The sequence below is a fragment of the Monodon monoceros genome, unplaced genomic scaffold (genome assembly GCF_005190385.1).
Source record: "Monodon monoceros isolate NGI ecotype Baffin Bay Population unplaced genomic scaffold, NGI_Narwhal_1 Super_Scaffold_20, whole genome shotgun sequence".
Classification (NCBI taxonomy): Eukaryota; Metazoa; Chordata; class Mammalia; order Artiodactyla; family Monodontidae; genus Monodon; species Monodon monoceros.
The window spans coordinates 19,765,942-19,781,419 of record NW_021703777.1 but is presented as its reverse complement, the minus strand read 5'-3'; the positions used below and the strand labels follow the sequence as shown (position 1 = coordinate 19,781,419).

At 40.2% G+C, this 15,478-nt stretch overlaps 1 protein-coding gene across 3 annotated transcripts in view; it reads right to left on the bottom strand.

Annotated features, from left to right (window-relative positions):
- NFKB1 (nuclear factor kappa B subunit 1) overlaps positions 1 to 15,478 on the bottom strand; it is a 121,291-nt gene that overhangs the window by 48,886 nt on the left and 56,927 nt on the right. For all 3 annotated transcript variants that reach the window (XM_029234653.1, XM_029234654.1, XM_029234655.1), the window contains one exon: positions 7,215 to 7,363. In XM_029234653.1, coding sequence (XP_029090486.1) covers positions 7,215 to 7,363 — 149 coding nt within the window. The remainder of the gene's footprint in view (positions 1 to 7,214; positions 7,364 to 15,478) is intronic.

The following is a 15,478-nucleotide window of genomic DNA, read 5'->3' as shown; positions in this document are numbered from 1 at the left end:
CAACACATGGGTAAGTATAAAATACTTTCTTTCCCTTATTTAAAAGTTTCTTTAAAAGATAATTGACGATTTAAAGCAAAAATAAAAAACAATATACGGTGGGATTTACAACATATGCAGATGTAAAATATATGACATAATAGCACAAGGGTCAAGAGAGGGGAAATGAAAATATACTGTTAACATGCTATACATAGAGAGGTATAATGCTACTTGAAAGTAGACTATGATAAATTAAAGATGTATAGTATAAACCTAAAACAATGGCTAAAAAATACAAAGAGGTATAAATCTAAAAGGAGATAAACGAAATGACAAATAATCAATTAATCTAAAAGAAGGCAGGGGAAGGGGGAATGAAGAATAGATATGACAAGCAGAAAACAAACAGCAAGAGGGCAGATTTAAACACAGCCATATCAGTAATCATATTAAATTAAAGTCACGTAAACACCCCACTAAAAGACAGAGTATGTGAGACGGAATACAAAGTAAGACCCAACTATATGCAGTGCATATTTACTTTGAATATAAACACACAAAAAGGTTAAAACTAAGAGGATGGGGAAAAAAATGTTCCAAGCTAACATTATTCAGAAGAAGGCTGAAGTAACTATATTAGTTTCAGTCAAGGTAAATTCCAGAGCAAAGAATATTACCAGGAATAAAAAAGAAGGTCATTTCATAATGATAAAGGGATCAATTAATTAGGAGGACGTAAGAATCCTAAATTTCTATGCATCTAATAAAAGCTTCACAATACAAGAAGCAAAATCTTATAGAACTGAAAAGAGAAATAGATGTATTTATGAATACTGTCAGATTTCAATACTCTTCTCTCAATAATTAATAGAACAAGTAGAGAGAAAATTAGTAAGGAGAGAAAAGCTTTGAACAAACAACCTGACCCAACTGACATTTACAGAACATGCGTTCAATCTGATCAGACTAAACATTCTTTTTTAAGTGCACCAGGAACATTTACCAAGACAGACCAGGGCTTCCCTGGTGGTACAGTGGTTGAGAATCTGCCTGCCAATGCAGGGGATATGGGTTCGAGCCCTGGTCTGGGAAGATCCCACATGCCACGGAGCAACTAGGCCCATGAGCCACAACTACTGAGCCTGCGCGTCTGGAGCCTGTGCTCCGCAAAAAGAGAGGCCGCGATGGTGAGAGGCCCGCGCACCGCGATGAAGAGTGTCTCCTGCTTGCCGCAACTAGAGAAAGCCCTCGCACTGAAACGAAGACCCAACACAGTCAAAAATAAATAATTAAAAAAAAAAAAGGATTGACTTAAAAAAAAGACAGACCATATTCCCTCCATAAAACAAGCCTCAATATATTTAAAAGGAATCAAATGATACCAAATATTCTCTTACCACAATGGAACTAAATCAGATATCAATAACAAAGTTACCTAGGTAGGAGTACATTTAAATCAAGACTGGCCACGTAATAATTAATTGTTGAAGGTGGGCGACGGGTACAACGAAGGCTCACTATGCTATTCTTTCTACTTTTGTATATGTTTGGCAATTTCTATAATAAAGTGCAAAAGAAAAATGAGAGCAGACATTATTAGGATGAAAAACAGAAAAAAACAAGGACCATAAATGTTAACATGTGAGAATGCAAAATGGTGCAGCCACTTTGGAAAACAACTTGGCAGTTTCTTTTTCTTCTTCTTTTTTTTTTTTGGCCACACCATGCGGCATGTGGAACTTCCCTGACCAGGGATCGAATCCGTTCCCGCTGCAGTGGAAGCCTGGAGTAGTCTTAACCACTGGACCACCAGGGAAGTCCAACGATTTGGCAGTTTCTTATCAAGATAAACATACTCTTAGCACACATCCCTACAATTCCACTCCTCAGTATTTTCCCAAGCCAGGAAAAATGAAAACTTATGTTCACACAAAAGGTGGCTTTGTTCTGAAAAACTGGAAACAAACCAGATGTCCTTCAACAGGTGGATACTGTGATATATCAACACAATGCAACGATGCAACACTACTTATTAACTAAAAGGAATAAACTCAGCAATCTGGAGGAATCTGAGACAGACTCAGCAATCTGGAGGAATCTGAAATACATTATGCTAAGTGAAACAAGTCAGACCCAAAAAGGCTACATATTGTATGACTGCATTTGCATATCATTCTGGAAAAGGCAAAACTATGGGGGTAGAACAGATCAGAGGTTGCCAGTGCCTAGAGTTGGGGGGGAACCTGACTCCAAAGGGTCACACAGGGATTTTCAGGATGGGGGATGGGGGGAGGGAATAAAACTATTCTACGCCTTAATTGTGGAGATTATATGAGTATTTATCAAAACTCATAGAACTGTACACTTTAAAGGGTGACTGTTACAGTATTAATTTCAAAAATTTTTAGAAAGACAGGTTATCACAGTTAATAATGGGTTAGTAATGGGACCGGGACTACAATCCTGTTTCTTACTCAAAATGCCATATTCTTACACATCAGTGGTTTTCAAAGTATACTCTCCAGACCAGCAGCATCAGCATCACCCAAGAATTTATTAAAATGCAAATTCTTGGGCCTTATCCCAACCCTACTGAATCAGAAACTCTGAGGGTGGGACTCAGCCATCCGTGTTTTAACAAGCCCTCCAGGTGATTCTGATGGCCCCTAAAGTTTGTGAACCACTGCTCTGCACGATGAGACAGGGCAATGAGATCAGAATCTCTAGAAGTAGGGCCTGGCATCCGTATTTTTACAAAGTGACCAAAGGTGACTTTAATTAGCAGCCAGGTTTGAAAACCTCTACACTGTGCCAGATGCTGCCATCATTATGATCGTCTGGGAACTGCCTCTGCCCTTTGGCTAGGTTCAAATCCCCAGGTCCTTGGGTTGGGATTCTAAAGTTCCTCCTCCATCTGGCCTTTCTTCACCTCCAGACTCAAATATTGACTTCACAGCTGGCCTGAGATTTAAAAGCAGCCCTTGACTCACAATACACACCCTAGGTTTGGAAGTTGGATACTTCCAATCTCAGTCCAGACCTTGTCCATTTTCTCCAAACAGCTCCTTTTCTGTGCATTAAGGTTGAACCATACGAAACTGCCAGTAGCTAACTGTTCTTGGATCTACAAAAATAGCAGTTTAATATGATCTGCATTAGTTCATTGAGGGAAGACTTGCTTCTGTCTTGCATTTTTATATTTCTATATCTACTTCGAGTGCTTACCATTGGTATATGCTGGAAATATTAGTTTAAAAAAAAAGAAAAACTTCACATCTCTCTAAATCGGGGCTGCCAGGAAGCAAGCAGAGGGTGTGGTGATTATTGGTGAGGAAGGTGGCTTAAAGCAAAGTCAAGTAACAGTTTCCATCGAATGCAAATTTCAGAGAACTAAAATGCTGTTGAAACAAACTGCTGATATTCAGGATAGAAAATAAAACACCAAAGATTATTTTTATGAGGACAGGCACGAAGGACTAACTAAATAAGTGAGTAGGAAATAAAAAGTCAAAATTAAAGCTAACTAAAAGAAGTTAAAAGGACAACCCCCTCAAATTAAACCAATCAAACTTACAATCATGACTTAGTTATCTAAAACATGAATAGTTTAATATAGATAAGAAAATATCTTCGAAAATATAAATTAAATTTTACTGAGAACTCATGCTGAGAGTAAAGTGAAGAGAAATGCTCCAAAGAAAGGTCATTCTTTTGGTTTTGATAATTTAGAAGTTATTTATCTTCTCAATGTCATTTTCCATATACCTTTTTTTTTTTTTCTTTTTGGCCACACCAAGTCCGGCATGCACCATCTTAGCTCCCCAACCAGGGATCGAATGCGTGGCCCCTGCATTGGGAGTGCAGAGTCTTAACCACTGGACCACCAGGGAAGTCCCTCCATTTATCTTTTTTGATGTGTTGGATTGATGCCCAGCTTATGAATTTATACTCTTAACCTAAACTGTATTGAAAACTGCTTATCATGGTTCTGTTTCTAGTATCGACAAGTCTAAGGAATAACTCTGGCTATCTTCCTAAATTTCTCTATATGCTATTCTTACCTACAAGTTAGAACTAAATAAGAATAATCGCTGATATCCTGTAAATACACATGAGGCAAGTTGGCTCATGTTATTTCATAGTATTAGCTAATGTTAGTTCAGTGTAGAATTTGGATGTAAAGGGCCTGGAGGTAGATTCTGTAGCCTAACATTCAGATTTTATAAGGGAAGAAATTAAAGTCCCCAAGAAGTCATGCAAATTGCCCCCAGTCCTACTGTTGTGAGTGACAGAACTGGAAATAGAATTCTGGTTTCCAGACCCCCAGCATGAGACTCTTTCTACTAAAATGCAACAGGTTCTGGCATTAGAAACTTAAAAAAAAATAAGAGGGACAAATGAAATCATGAAGGAAATACTGCATTTTGGGAAACACTGTATGCAAAAGTTTCTCAGTTAAAAATCAAATTATAAAAGGAGTACCAAGGTTTCATAGAGCACTCTGAATGGGAGAGGCTACTGAGTCTACTGTAACTCTTAGGTGGCATCCTCTTGATTACATTTCTTGGTGAAACTGCATAGTATTAGAAAACCCCACAGAGCTATGACCAGACATCTTGATGATCACATTTACAAGTTTAGATGCTCAAACTGTTGAACGAATGAATTCTTCCAACTACCGAACCCCTCATGCCAGCACTAAAAGAGAGTAACAGATTTCCTCACTTTCCTTGGAGACAAGGAATTTACTTTTACTCCTGCTGCAGGTCCCAAATTAAATAACCATTAGTTCCTCCCCAAATCCTCAAAGACTACTAAGGCAAACCACAGAAACACCAAATTACAGATACCATACTGGAATGTTTATAATAACAAACATTGTTAGTAGGGAAACTTCATGTATAATTTCCTCTGAAGGATATGATTATCACATACATTAAACAGGACCAAAGGGAATATACACTTCGTACTGACAGTAGCCTACTCGAGTAAATCTGCAGAGACACTACGTGATCAATTAGGCCGAAACTCTTTGACAATTACCCTGCATTTCAAAGCTCTCATAGGTCAGTCAGGAACTGTAAGGGTATTCCAAAACAAACGATGACCAACTGTGACACACAAGAGGAAACAGGCCAGCCTTTCAAGAGGATGTTGAAACAAGGTCATTTAAAGCATAGTTGAATTTTTCAAATCAATTTAGGCTTCTTCCTCCAATCTAGAGGTTTTTTTTTTCTCTGACATCAAAAGAATCAGATTTTAGTGATTTAAAAGAAAGCTCTCTAGGTTTTTCACACTTGAAAATTTTAACAGTCAAACAAAGAAATACCAAGGAACATGAAAGTCCAACCTCCCCAATAACAGCCAACTTGAAACCTGATCAGAATTCAAAGCCTGAAATGTTACCATCAGCTTAATTACAGTTGATTTGAACAATTCCTTTCTTTTGAGTGAATAGTCTAGATTAAATGGGATTTTACTGTAAACTATTTAAACCAGTATGAGGAAGCCCTGAAAGATATTCCTGCAAATTAGACAAATTTAATTAAAAATTTCTTTTGAATTGAATTTATTTCTATAATACTTCATTCATTAAAAATGGCTTGTTTTATCTCTCTGACCAACCCTTAAATGAATATGTCTCTTTGTATTTACATTTCAAGTCGAATGAATGCCAAAACAAATTTATAATCCTTGGTTGTGCACACTTTAAAAAAAAATTGAAGTATGGTTGCTGTACAATATTATATGTTACAGGTGTACAATATAGTGATTCAAAAATTTTAAAGGTTATACTCTTTAGTTATTATAAAATATTGGCTGTATTCCCCATTTGTACAATATATCCTTGTAGCTTATTTTATACCTAGTAGTTTGTACGTCTTAATCCCCTACTCCTATATTGCCCCTCCCCCCTTCCCTCTCTCCCCACTCATTTGTTCTCTATCATCTGTGGATCCGTTTCCTTTTTGTTATACTTACTAGTTTATTTTTTAGATTCCATACATGAGTGATATCATACAGTATTTGTCTTTGTCTGACTTACTTCACTTAGCATAATACCTCCCAGGTCCATCCATGTTGCTGCAAAATTTCATCCTTTTTTATGGCTGAGTAGTATTCTATTGTGTATATGTATATACACACATCTTCATCATATATATATACATATACCACATCTTCTTTATTCATTCATCTGTTGATAGACACTTAGGGTGCTTCCATATTTTGGCAATTATAAATAATGCTGCTATGAACACTGGGGTGCATGTACCTTTTTGAATTAGTGTTTTGGGTTTTTTGGATATATACCCAAGAGTGGAATTGCTGTGTCATATGGTAGTTCTAGTTTTAGTTTTTTGAGAAACCTCCATACTGTTTTCCACAGTGGCTGCACCAATTTACATCCCCACAAACAGTGTTTGAGAGTTCCCTTTTCTCCACACCCTCACCAACATTTGTTCTTTGTGTTCTCTTTGATGACAGCCATTCTGACAGCTGTGAGGTGGCATCTCACTGTGGTATTGATCTGCATCCCTGATACTTAGCGAGATCAAGAATCTTTTCACATGCCTGTTGGCCACCTGCAAGTCCTCTTTGGAGAAGTGTCTAATCAGGTCCTCTGCCCATTTTTTAATCCGGTTGTTTGTTATTTTGATGTTGAGTTGAATGAGCTGTTTGTATGTTTGGGAAATTAAGCCCTTATCATTTCTGTGCACACTTTCTAAGCAACACAGAACTGAAATAATATTTACCTATCCACTTCATGCTCAACATGTTCACACTGTAAATCGAGAATCAATAGTTCATTAAGGGAATCACCAAAGGTATGAAATCATCCATAAAGTGTTGATTTCTGCTATAGCCAGTTTTCTTCTAATTTGTCCTTATCCTTATTTCCAGAAGGAAAATATTGCTAAAAGTGGCACACATGTCTCATAGGTCAAGTGACTGCATAATTTATCATCCAAACTGGGCCACTTTTGAGAGTGAAAGAGGGTGCTATAAATAATTAGGCCAGGACAACAGGTACAAAGTGGGTTGTATCAGGGAAATCCAGACAAGTGGGCACCTTACTCTTTGGAGTCCTCAGAGTCCAAGTGAGAGCTCAAATTTTCATTTTCTGGGGCTCTCTGAGGGTCTTGGAAAGACCCTTAATAAAAAGGGCCTGTTCCCTGGCTGCCATGTTTGATCTGCACCTCCCTTCCACCACATCATACACCCTCACTTACCCGACCACCATGTCCTTGGGTCCAGCAGTTACAGTGCAGATGCCATCCTCACAGTGTTTTCCCACCAGGCTGTGTGCATGTAGGTGGATGTTTTTTCCATTTGTGACCAACTGAACAATAACCTTTGCAGGTCCCACATAGTTGCAGATCTATATAAGAAGCACATTTCAAAGTTAGCACATCTGACTATATTACAACATGGGAAAATGCTTAAGACACGCCAGTTAAGTATAAAAAGTGTGATATAAAATTAAGCATATCTGTATATATACGACCACAGCTCGGTTTTGAAAAATATGTGATGAACAAATGATGAGATGGAAATAAATTAAAATGCTAATGGCGGTTGTTTTGGGTGTGAAAGATATTCCGCAGGAAGCAGACCATTTAAAATACAGCACGTATTGTTAACATTGGAAGGAAGAGCACATCTTGGAGGATGCTGTATCCCCTTGCTACTAACCAAGAACATATTTTCAACTGCACCTTCATTGCATTTTTGGTCATAAAAGCTGGGTAAGAGATCAGTGAGAAGGGTATTGGGGTTGATTGATCGATGGAAACCAAGAGAAGGAAAGAGGTGACCAGAAAGAGTCCGTCCTAACTCTCTGCCATGAGATTAGGCAGGAGAGAGAGTCTTGCCCAGGGACCTGGCTATGAAGCTTGGCCATGGACACCCAAGCCCATGGAATTGGCCTGCAGTGATCTGTTTCTTTAATTCAAATAAGTGTACTACCTAAGTGCAAACCCTTAGATCAGACACCTGTTTAGCTCTTGTTTTAGAAGATTTTTCCATTTAAAGTAACATATTTTTTATTGTTATACCTTTAAAATGATGACAATAGCAATAAAAAGAAAACTGCAAGGAGATAATGACATTTTAAGTAAAGAGAGCTTGGACACCCTTTCCCCTCTAGTTGGTTCTCCAGCCCTCTATAGGAGACCACAGATTCCTTCCTTGAGAAAGCCCCAACACTAAAACCATACTCACAGAAAAGACCAATGGCTTTATTTTTAAACTTCCTGAATATTATAAGTCAGAAACCTGTGATAAATTCAGCCAAATTGTTGGAAATGCACTGTATCTCCTCAAAGGGTGGCCGGCTATCCTCGTTTGCCCGGGAATGAGGGGGTTTCCTGGGATGCAGCACTTTCAGGGCTAACCTAACTCCTTAGCTAACCTAACTCCAGGTCACCCTAACTCCTTAGCTCATATTGTCTCTTTTTGAGGAAGTATATGACCTAAATCCAGGACCTCCCAACTATACAATCGTTAGAAATATTTCAATCTGCACAAGCCACCCTTAGCTCAGAAGAAAGAGAAAGTAGATAGAAATCTCACGCAGCGATGGATCCTGGATGGATGTCTTTCTGAGATATACTTGAGGAAGAACCTACGCTTGCCAGTAAAATTGCTTGGAAACAGACAGAATTCCTTTCCACCAATCTACTTCTACTATAAATACCATCAAATGAATTTATATTCCATTGAGGCATGGTTTTGTTAGGATTTTTTTCAGCATGGATTTTTTTCCCCAATCCAATCTCCCACTGTAAGAGTTGAGGAAAAGTTGATCAGAACTGGGATTATTCCCCAGAGGCTTTTGCGGGAGAGAAGTTTCCTCTCCTGAACAAAGGACAGACTCCCCTCTGTCCACAGTGTAGCTCCACTGGAAACCTTAGGGCCTCTCCGCCTGAACCCAGGCTCAGAACCGCTGCAAAAGTTTGCTTCCCAACCCACTAACACCCCTTCCCAAGGAGCAGGGCCACCTGCGGGAATGTCCTCCAGGCCTTGCAGAGCAAGCTAATTGCAAAGAATGCTTAGGATTAAATTAGCTTCTGACCACCTCAGAGCACAAATAAATAATTTCTTAAATAGGTTAAGCACTTAAAAAGCCCCCTGGGCATAAAACCAATTATGAACTTAGTGCTTTCCCTTTTATAACAGGTAGAAAGCCTTTACCCTTCAGGGTAGGACAGGGAATGAAAAGTTCTGGGTTTGCTCCAAAGTTGGCTGTTGTCCCTACATACTCCCTGGATTGCTGATGTCAGTTCTGTGTCTTGGTGTCAACATCTGAAATCAGCCTTTGTTATGATGACATATTTCACAGGGACTTCTTCGACAGTAAATAAACAGTGAAAGAGCATGAAACAGACCATGTCATTTCACTTTTAAGTGCACTGAGCATAGGAATGCAACAGTGTAAGGCATGACGAAATGCTTCACTTGGGTGAAATCAGGCAGGCTTTCCACTTAAGCAGGACACCAGAAGGAATCCATCCATTAAAGCCCAATCCCTTTGGATATCTGGACCCTTCAACGTTACCACTATGACGGAATCAGTCACAGGCACTGAAGGAAAGAGGTGGGAGGTCTCCTCAAAAAGTACTCACATCTTTTTCTTGCTATTACTTCATGATCGAAGGGTGGCAAGAATGAGGAACTGGGTAGTCTCTGAGGTAAAGGGCCTGAAAAATGTGCCAATGACTAATGTGCTGTTTGATCCATTTGAAAGAGCTCAAGTCAGCATGGCATCATCTGGTTTTTCACATAGGCCACAGAGCAACGACAGGGAGGCCCCTGGGTTTTGTGGACTTTCCAAAATACTGACTGAAGGAAGAAAGCTGAGGCATGGGGACACACAAAAAAATACTATTTTCTATTTTCAGGCTCTATGGCTAATGAAGACAGTGGAATTCTACCTTAGGGGAGGGAATACTTCATAAAATGCCACTATGACTGAGAGCTATTTGCAACTGACTCAGAAATTCATTTGTTCTATGGAGAATCAGATTATTTTTATTCAGCCTCCCTTTTACTTCTTTGCATAGTGGTTCCCTCGAAAATTAAGTTTGTAGAAAGCAACTGTGTCTGCCAGAAAGGGTGGGTTATTTTTTAAAGAGTCTGAGCATAGCAAGCTTTTAATAAACACTATTGGCTTAAATACAAGTTAAGCTATCACTTAGAGCCAAGGAGACAAAGGTGACGATCAGCTACCAAGGGACACAGGAAGAGCATGTACTTGACAGACAGACTAGCTAGGTTTGAAGACAGTTCCACTGTTTACTAGTTCTGTGACCTTGGGCAGTGTTCAGCTCATCTGTAAGATGGGGATAATAACAGGACCTCACAGGTTTGTTATGAGGATTAAATACATTAATGCATGTAAAGTCTTGAAGACCACTGCCCAGTAAATAACAGCAATACACAGTGTTAACCACTATCTTATTACTGTAATACATTCCTCTACCTAGAGACCTTTAAATAATACAACTGCCCTGAGGTGAATGTTTAGAAATTCCGTTTAAAGGCAGGTGGCTGGAATAAATGACCAATTCAGGCCACTTCTATTCCTAGGGTAAGACTTTTTTCCAGAGTGACATATTTATTTTACTGGGCTTTGTTATTTACTTATTTATTTATTTTAGTAATAATTATGTTATTGTAGGAATACCTATCATTCTTGGAGGTGCTCAGGTTTCCTTGGCTTCCTTGATGAAATCAAGCCTTTCTTCCAGGAGCTTTATGACTCAATACCTACTGACGACCACAGGCTAGATCTGCCTTTTGAGTAAGAAACAGAAACCAAGTATCTCAGATAATACCAAACTCTTAGTCAAATCACCTCCTTTTATTTAAAGCAACTAACTCTGTCATGCTCTGGAAAAGTGCATACTGGTTCTTTAAAGCTGATTAAGAGAAGTAACCTAGAATTTTCTAAGAATCAGATTTTGAAAGGTCCACTTTACTTGCTGAGTTAATTTGGACGTATCACTTTGGCAGAATGTAGAGTCAACATGAATGTGAGACGTGACACATGAAGTAGTTCTTTTCTGCTGAGCTTTTCCTCATGAAGTGATGATGATGATACCTGAAGAAGAGGAGGGGAAAATCCACACTCTTCAAACAGAAATCTACCCTAACTTTACTTGTGTATCTAACTTTGACCTCTACTGCTAAAGCAGCAGAGGAATGTGGTTAAATTCAAGAGCTCTGACGCCAGGCAGCTGTGCTCAAGCCCCTCTGTTGTCACTTAATAGCTGGGCCAGCAGGGAAGGATGGGTAACATCACTGGACATCAGCTTCTCCACCTTTAAAATGAAAGTAATAATACATTTGCTTTCATAGGATTGTTTTTAAGGATTAAATGAGTTAAGTGCTTGGCACCTAACAGGATTAGCAATCTCAAATATAAACCCTCTCTCCTATGCAGGCTATTACCTCACCGACAACCAAAATGTATCCATTTATTCAGTGAGTACTTATTAAGCCCCTTCTATGTCCCATGCACTGTAGTAGGTCAGGGAATGGAGGGATACACAGCTGAGTAGAAAACAGACATAACTCCTGTTCTTACGGGAATTAAAGAGTAGGACCGATACTACTCAAAAATACCACAAATAAAGGTAAGTGCATAACTATGAAGCACTTACACAGGACATGCAGAATAGGGATTTGACCTGGTCAGGAAGTCAGAGAAAGCTCCTTGAGGGAGTAATGAGGACTGAGCTCTCAAAGAAGAGTAAGAATGTAACAAGGGACAACGGGGTGGGTAGGGGTTGAGAAGAGTATTGCTGGCAGGGAGAGCAGCACAAACTGAAAGCTCTGTGGTGAGAGTCCGACTCATCGTCTCCTCAGTCGAACTTACTACCACCTCTCAGGGTTTCCTTCCCGTGGTTCCTACCACCAGAGGGTGTCCCTTCCTTCTCTTCCCTGTGTAGAACCATCCATTCTTCAAGGGTACAACCTAAATCTGAATCTTCCATGACACTCCCTTCACCACTTTAGCCCACAAAACTCCACCACTGTCCCTTTTTTGGGGAATGTGATAGGAAGAGGGCAGGAAAATTATACAGAGTTCATTGCAGCAAGAAGATGGTAAAACCAACTGGCAACTGAAGGGTTACTGTCTTACCTCTCTTGCTTGTTCAACTCCCAGAGCACATCTAGCTATACTTCCTCACTTTCTGGTTTTTTTTTTTTTTTTGCGGTATGCGGGCCTCTCACTGCTGTGGCCTCTCCCGTTGCGGAGCACAGGCTCCGGACGCGCAGGCTCAGCGGCCATGGCTCACGGGCCCAGCCGCTCCGCGGCATGTGGGATCCTCCCAGACCGGGGCACGAACCCGTGTCCCCTGCATCGGCAGGCGGACCCTCAACCACTGTGCCACCAGGGAAGCCCTCACTTTCTGTTTTTATGGAAGGGAAGGGGACTTGTTAACTCGGCCCATCTTCACATCAGCCCTGTGGGATCAGTAGTGCCACCCAATCCCACAGCCAAGGGAAGTGAGGCACATTACGATGAGTCAAACTGCCATCATTCCTGTAACTGGAGTGATTGGGCAGCCCTTTGAACTTGGGTCTGTCCACCTCCAAAGCCCGTTCACATTTTCCAGTACACTGGCTACCACTTGGCTTAATCACTTTTTCTTCTGTATATGTCCAGTGTGCACAGTGTTTCATAGCTCTCCTTTGCCTAGCACAGTGTTCGTGACAGTTATCCCTGAAAAACCTGTTTGTTTGGTTTTGTTGGTGTGTGTTGTGGGGAAGAAGGTCTCAGTGAAAGGTGTGAGGTGGCAGAAGTGCACTTGTCCCCCTGTAAGGCTTCTTTACAAACAAAATCATGCCACAGACATTATTAAACTGTGCATTGATTCTCCTCTGTTACGGTGCAAGTCATATTACAAAATGAAGAAAAAGGAGAAGGAGGAGGACAAGGGAAGGGGGGGAGGGAGAGGAGGAGCTGGAGAAGGAAAGAAAAGAACATGATTTTCATAACATACCTCCTCTCAGTGACGCAAAAGAGACTTTACTGTTCTTTATTCTTTATTATTTGTTGAGTACACAGGAAGTACTGAATAACCTTCATCAAGCAAGATAGTACAGAACCATATCTAATAGTTTCTGGCATAGGGTAGGAAGATGCTTGGTAAAGTTAGTTCCTTCTTTTTAAGCCAGCAGACTTCAAGCTGATCCAATCTGGGACCAAATCCCAGCTCTTTCTTCTTCCAGCTCTGTGGGCTTACACAAGATAAATAACCTCTCTGAGCTGCACGCTCTATACCTACAAAATGGGACAATAATGGGACCTCAGAGGGCTGTTGTGAGAACCACACAATGTCTGGCACATGGCATGTACTATGGAAGCACCAGTTTCTTTCCTTCTCTTTTATAAAAAGGGGCTGTTTCCCACCTGGATTTCCCAAAGACCCTGTGAAGCAGACAGACTTGGCACTATCATCCCCATTTTGCAGATAAGAAAACAGTTCAGACAGATTAACAAATGACATAACCCAAGGTGAGACAGTCAAGATCCGGAGGATGCTGGAATTCATCCTGAGTCTTCTGAATGTAGGTGCAGTGTTCTTATAAGATGGGATGACATGAAAATATCCTCTTTGGCCCACTCACTGTTGATAACATGGTTGTTTTTCCAGTAGTGCTCCTGGATTTGCGTTGATTCATTCACATTCTTTCGTCTTTTTTACTGCCCTACTTATTTGACCAACAGCACACGTGGCTCAGATGTTTGGGATTGGAAGGGCAAACTGGGCCATTAAACACAACAAAATAGACAAAGAGGGCTTCATCAACTATGTAGAGAAGTGGAATAAAATCACTATCTATGTAAAACTCCACTTTGCAAGTGTTGAGTTTTTTGTCATACTTTGACCCCTGGTTTTTGTTTTATTTGAATTATCAGTTTCATTACATCAAATATAGCCACTTATAAATCATACTTCTTTCAGAAAATCAAGTAACACACTATTGCTAACTCTGGGGACTTGCACCTCAATAGGTGTCATTATCTCATTAATATATTAAAAATAAATGTTTACCCTTTGCATGGCCCAATTGTTCATGGTTACAAAATAATATGTAACTTATGGATGAACTGTGTTGCAAATGTTCATTTATAGGCCAGTTTTTTGGGAACCTGGCTTATAAACCTGGTTTATTCTTTATTTAGTTTTAAAAACAAATTTATTTAAAAAAATAAATTTATTTTTTAAAATAAATTTATTTTTTTAAATAAATTTATTTATTTATTTTTGGCTGCATTGGGTCTTCATTGCTATGCGCAGGCTTTCTCTAGTTGCGGTGAGCGGCGGCTACTCTTTGTTGCGGTGCACGGCCTCTTTTTTATTGCGGTGGCTTCTCTTGTTGCAGAGCACGGGCTCTAGGTGCGCGGGCTTCAGCAGTTGTGGCGCGAGGGCTCAGTAGTTGTGGTGCACGGGCTTAGTTGCTCCGCGGCACGTGGGATCTTCCTGGACCAGGGCTTGAACCTGTGTCCCCTGCGTTGGCAGGTGGATTCTTAACCACTGCGCCACCAGGGAAGCCCCTAAACCTGGTTTATTCTTAAATAGAAAATAAAACAGTAGTATTCTTTTCTACTGAATTTCTTTTCTACATCTCTTTACCCTCATTGCTGCACTACGTGCATTCTCAAATTCTTTTTTTTGAACAAAGCATAAAATATATAGTATTTAGTCAGACCTTTAAAAGATATCCCCAAACTAACCACTTCTTACCGTCTCTACTGCTACTCCCTGGTTTCAAGCTGCCATGATTAGTTTCCTATGCCTCCCCCACTTCCCCATGGCCTGTTCTCCTAGGTGATCCCATTCAAGTCAGGTCATGCCAAGTGTGGACACTCCTCTACTCAGTCCTCCAAAAGTGAAAGCTGTTGAAGATGAATGAGTCGTCAAGGGGACTCAGTGTAGTGTTCTGGGTATATATGATTACAGTTTTCCATGGTAAGAAGTTAAAAAAAACCCTCAGACCCTCTAATGGCTTTCCATCTTAAAAGCCAAAGTCTTTACAACAGCACACAGGCCCTGGGCCCTCTGACCCCACTTCCTCTTTGATCTTGTTTCTTACTCCTTCTGGAGCCACATCAGCCTCCTTGCCAGCTCAGCTCCTACCTGAGAGCTCCTGCCTAGAACACTCTTTCCCTGGATACCTGCATGTTCTTTTACCTCCCTTCAGGATTTGCAGAAATGCCATTTTCTCAGGGGAGCTTTCATGGGTTACCCTACACCCTATCTAAAATTTTAACACTCTCATCCCTGAATTCCTTGCTGCTTTCCCCTGCTTTTTCTCCCTGCGTTAGTTACCATTTAATATACTACATATCTTACTTATTTTGATTATTGCCTAACTTCCCCATTAGAACAGAGGCTCTGTAAGAGTGGAGACAATGGTTTCTTCCCTGTCATATCCCAAATGCCTGCAATAATGTTTGTTATACTGTGGGCATTCAATA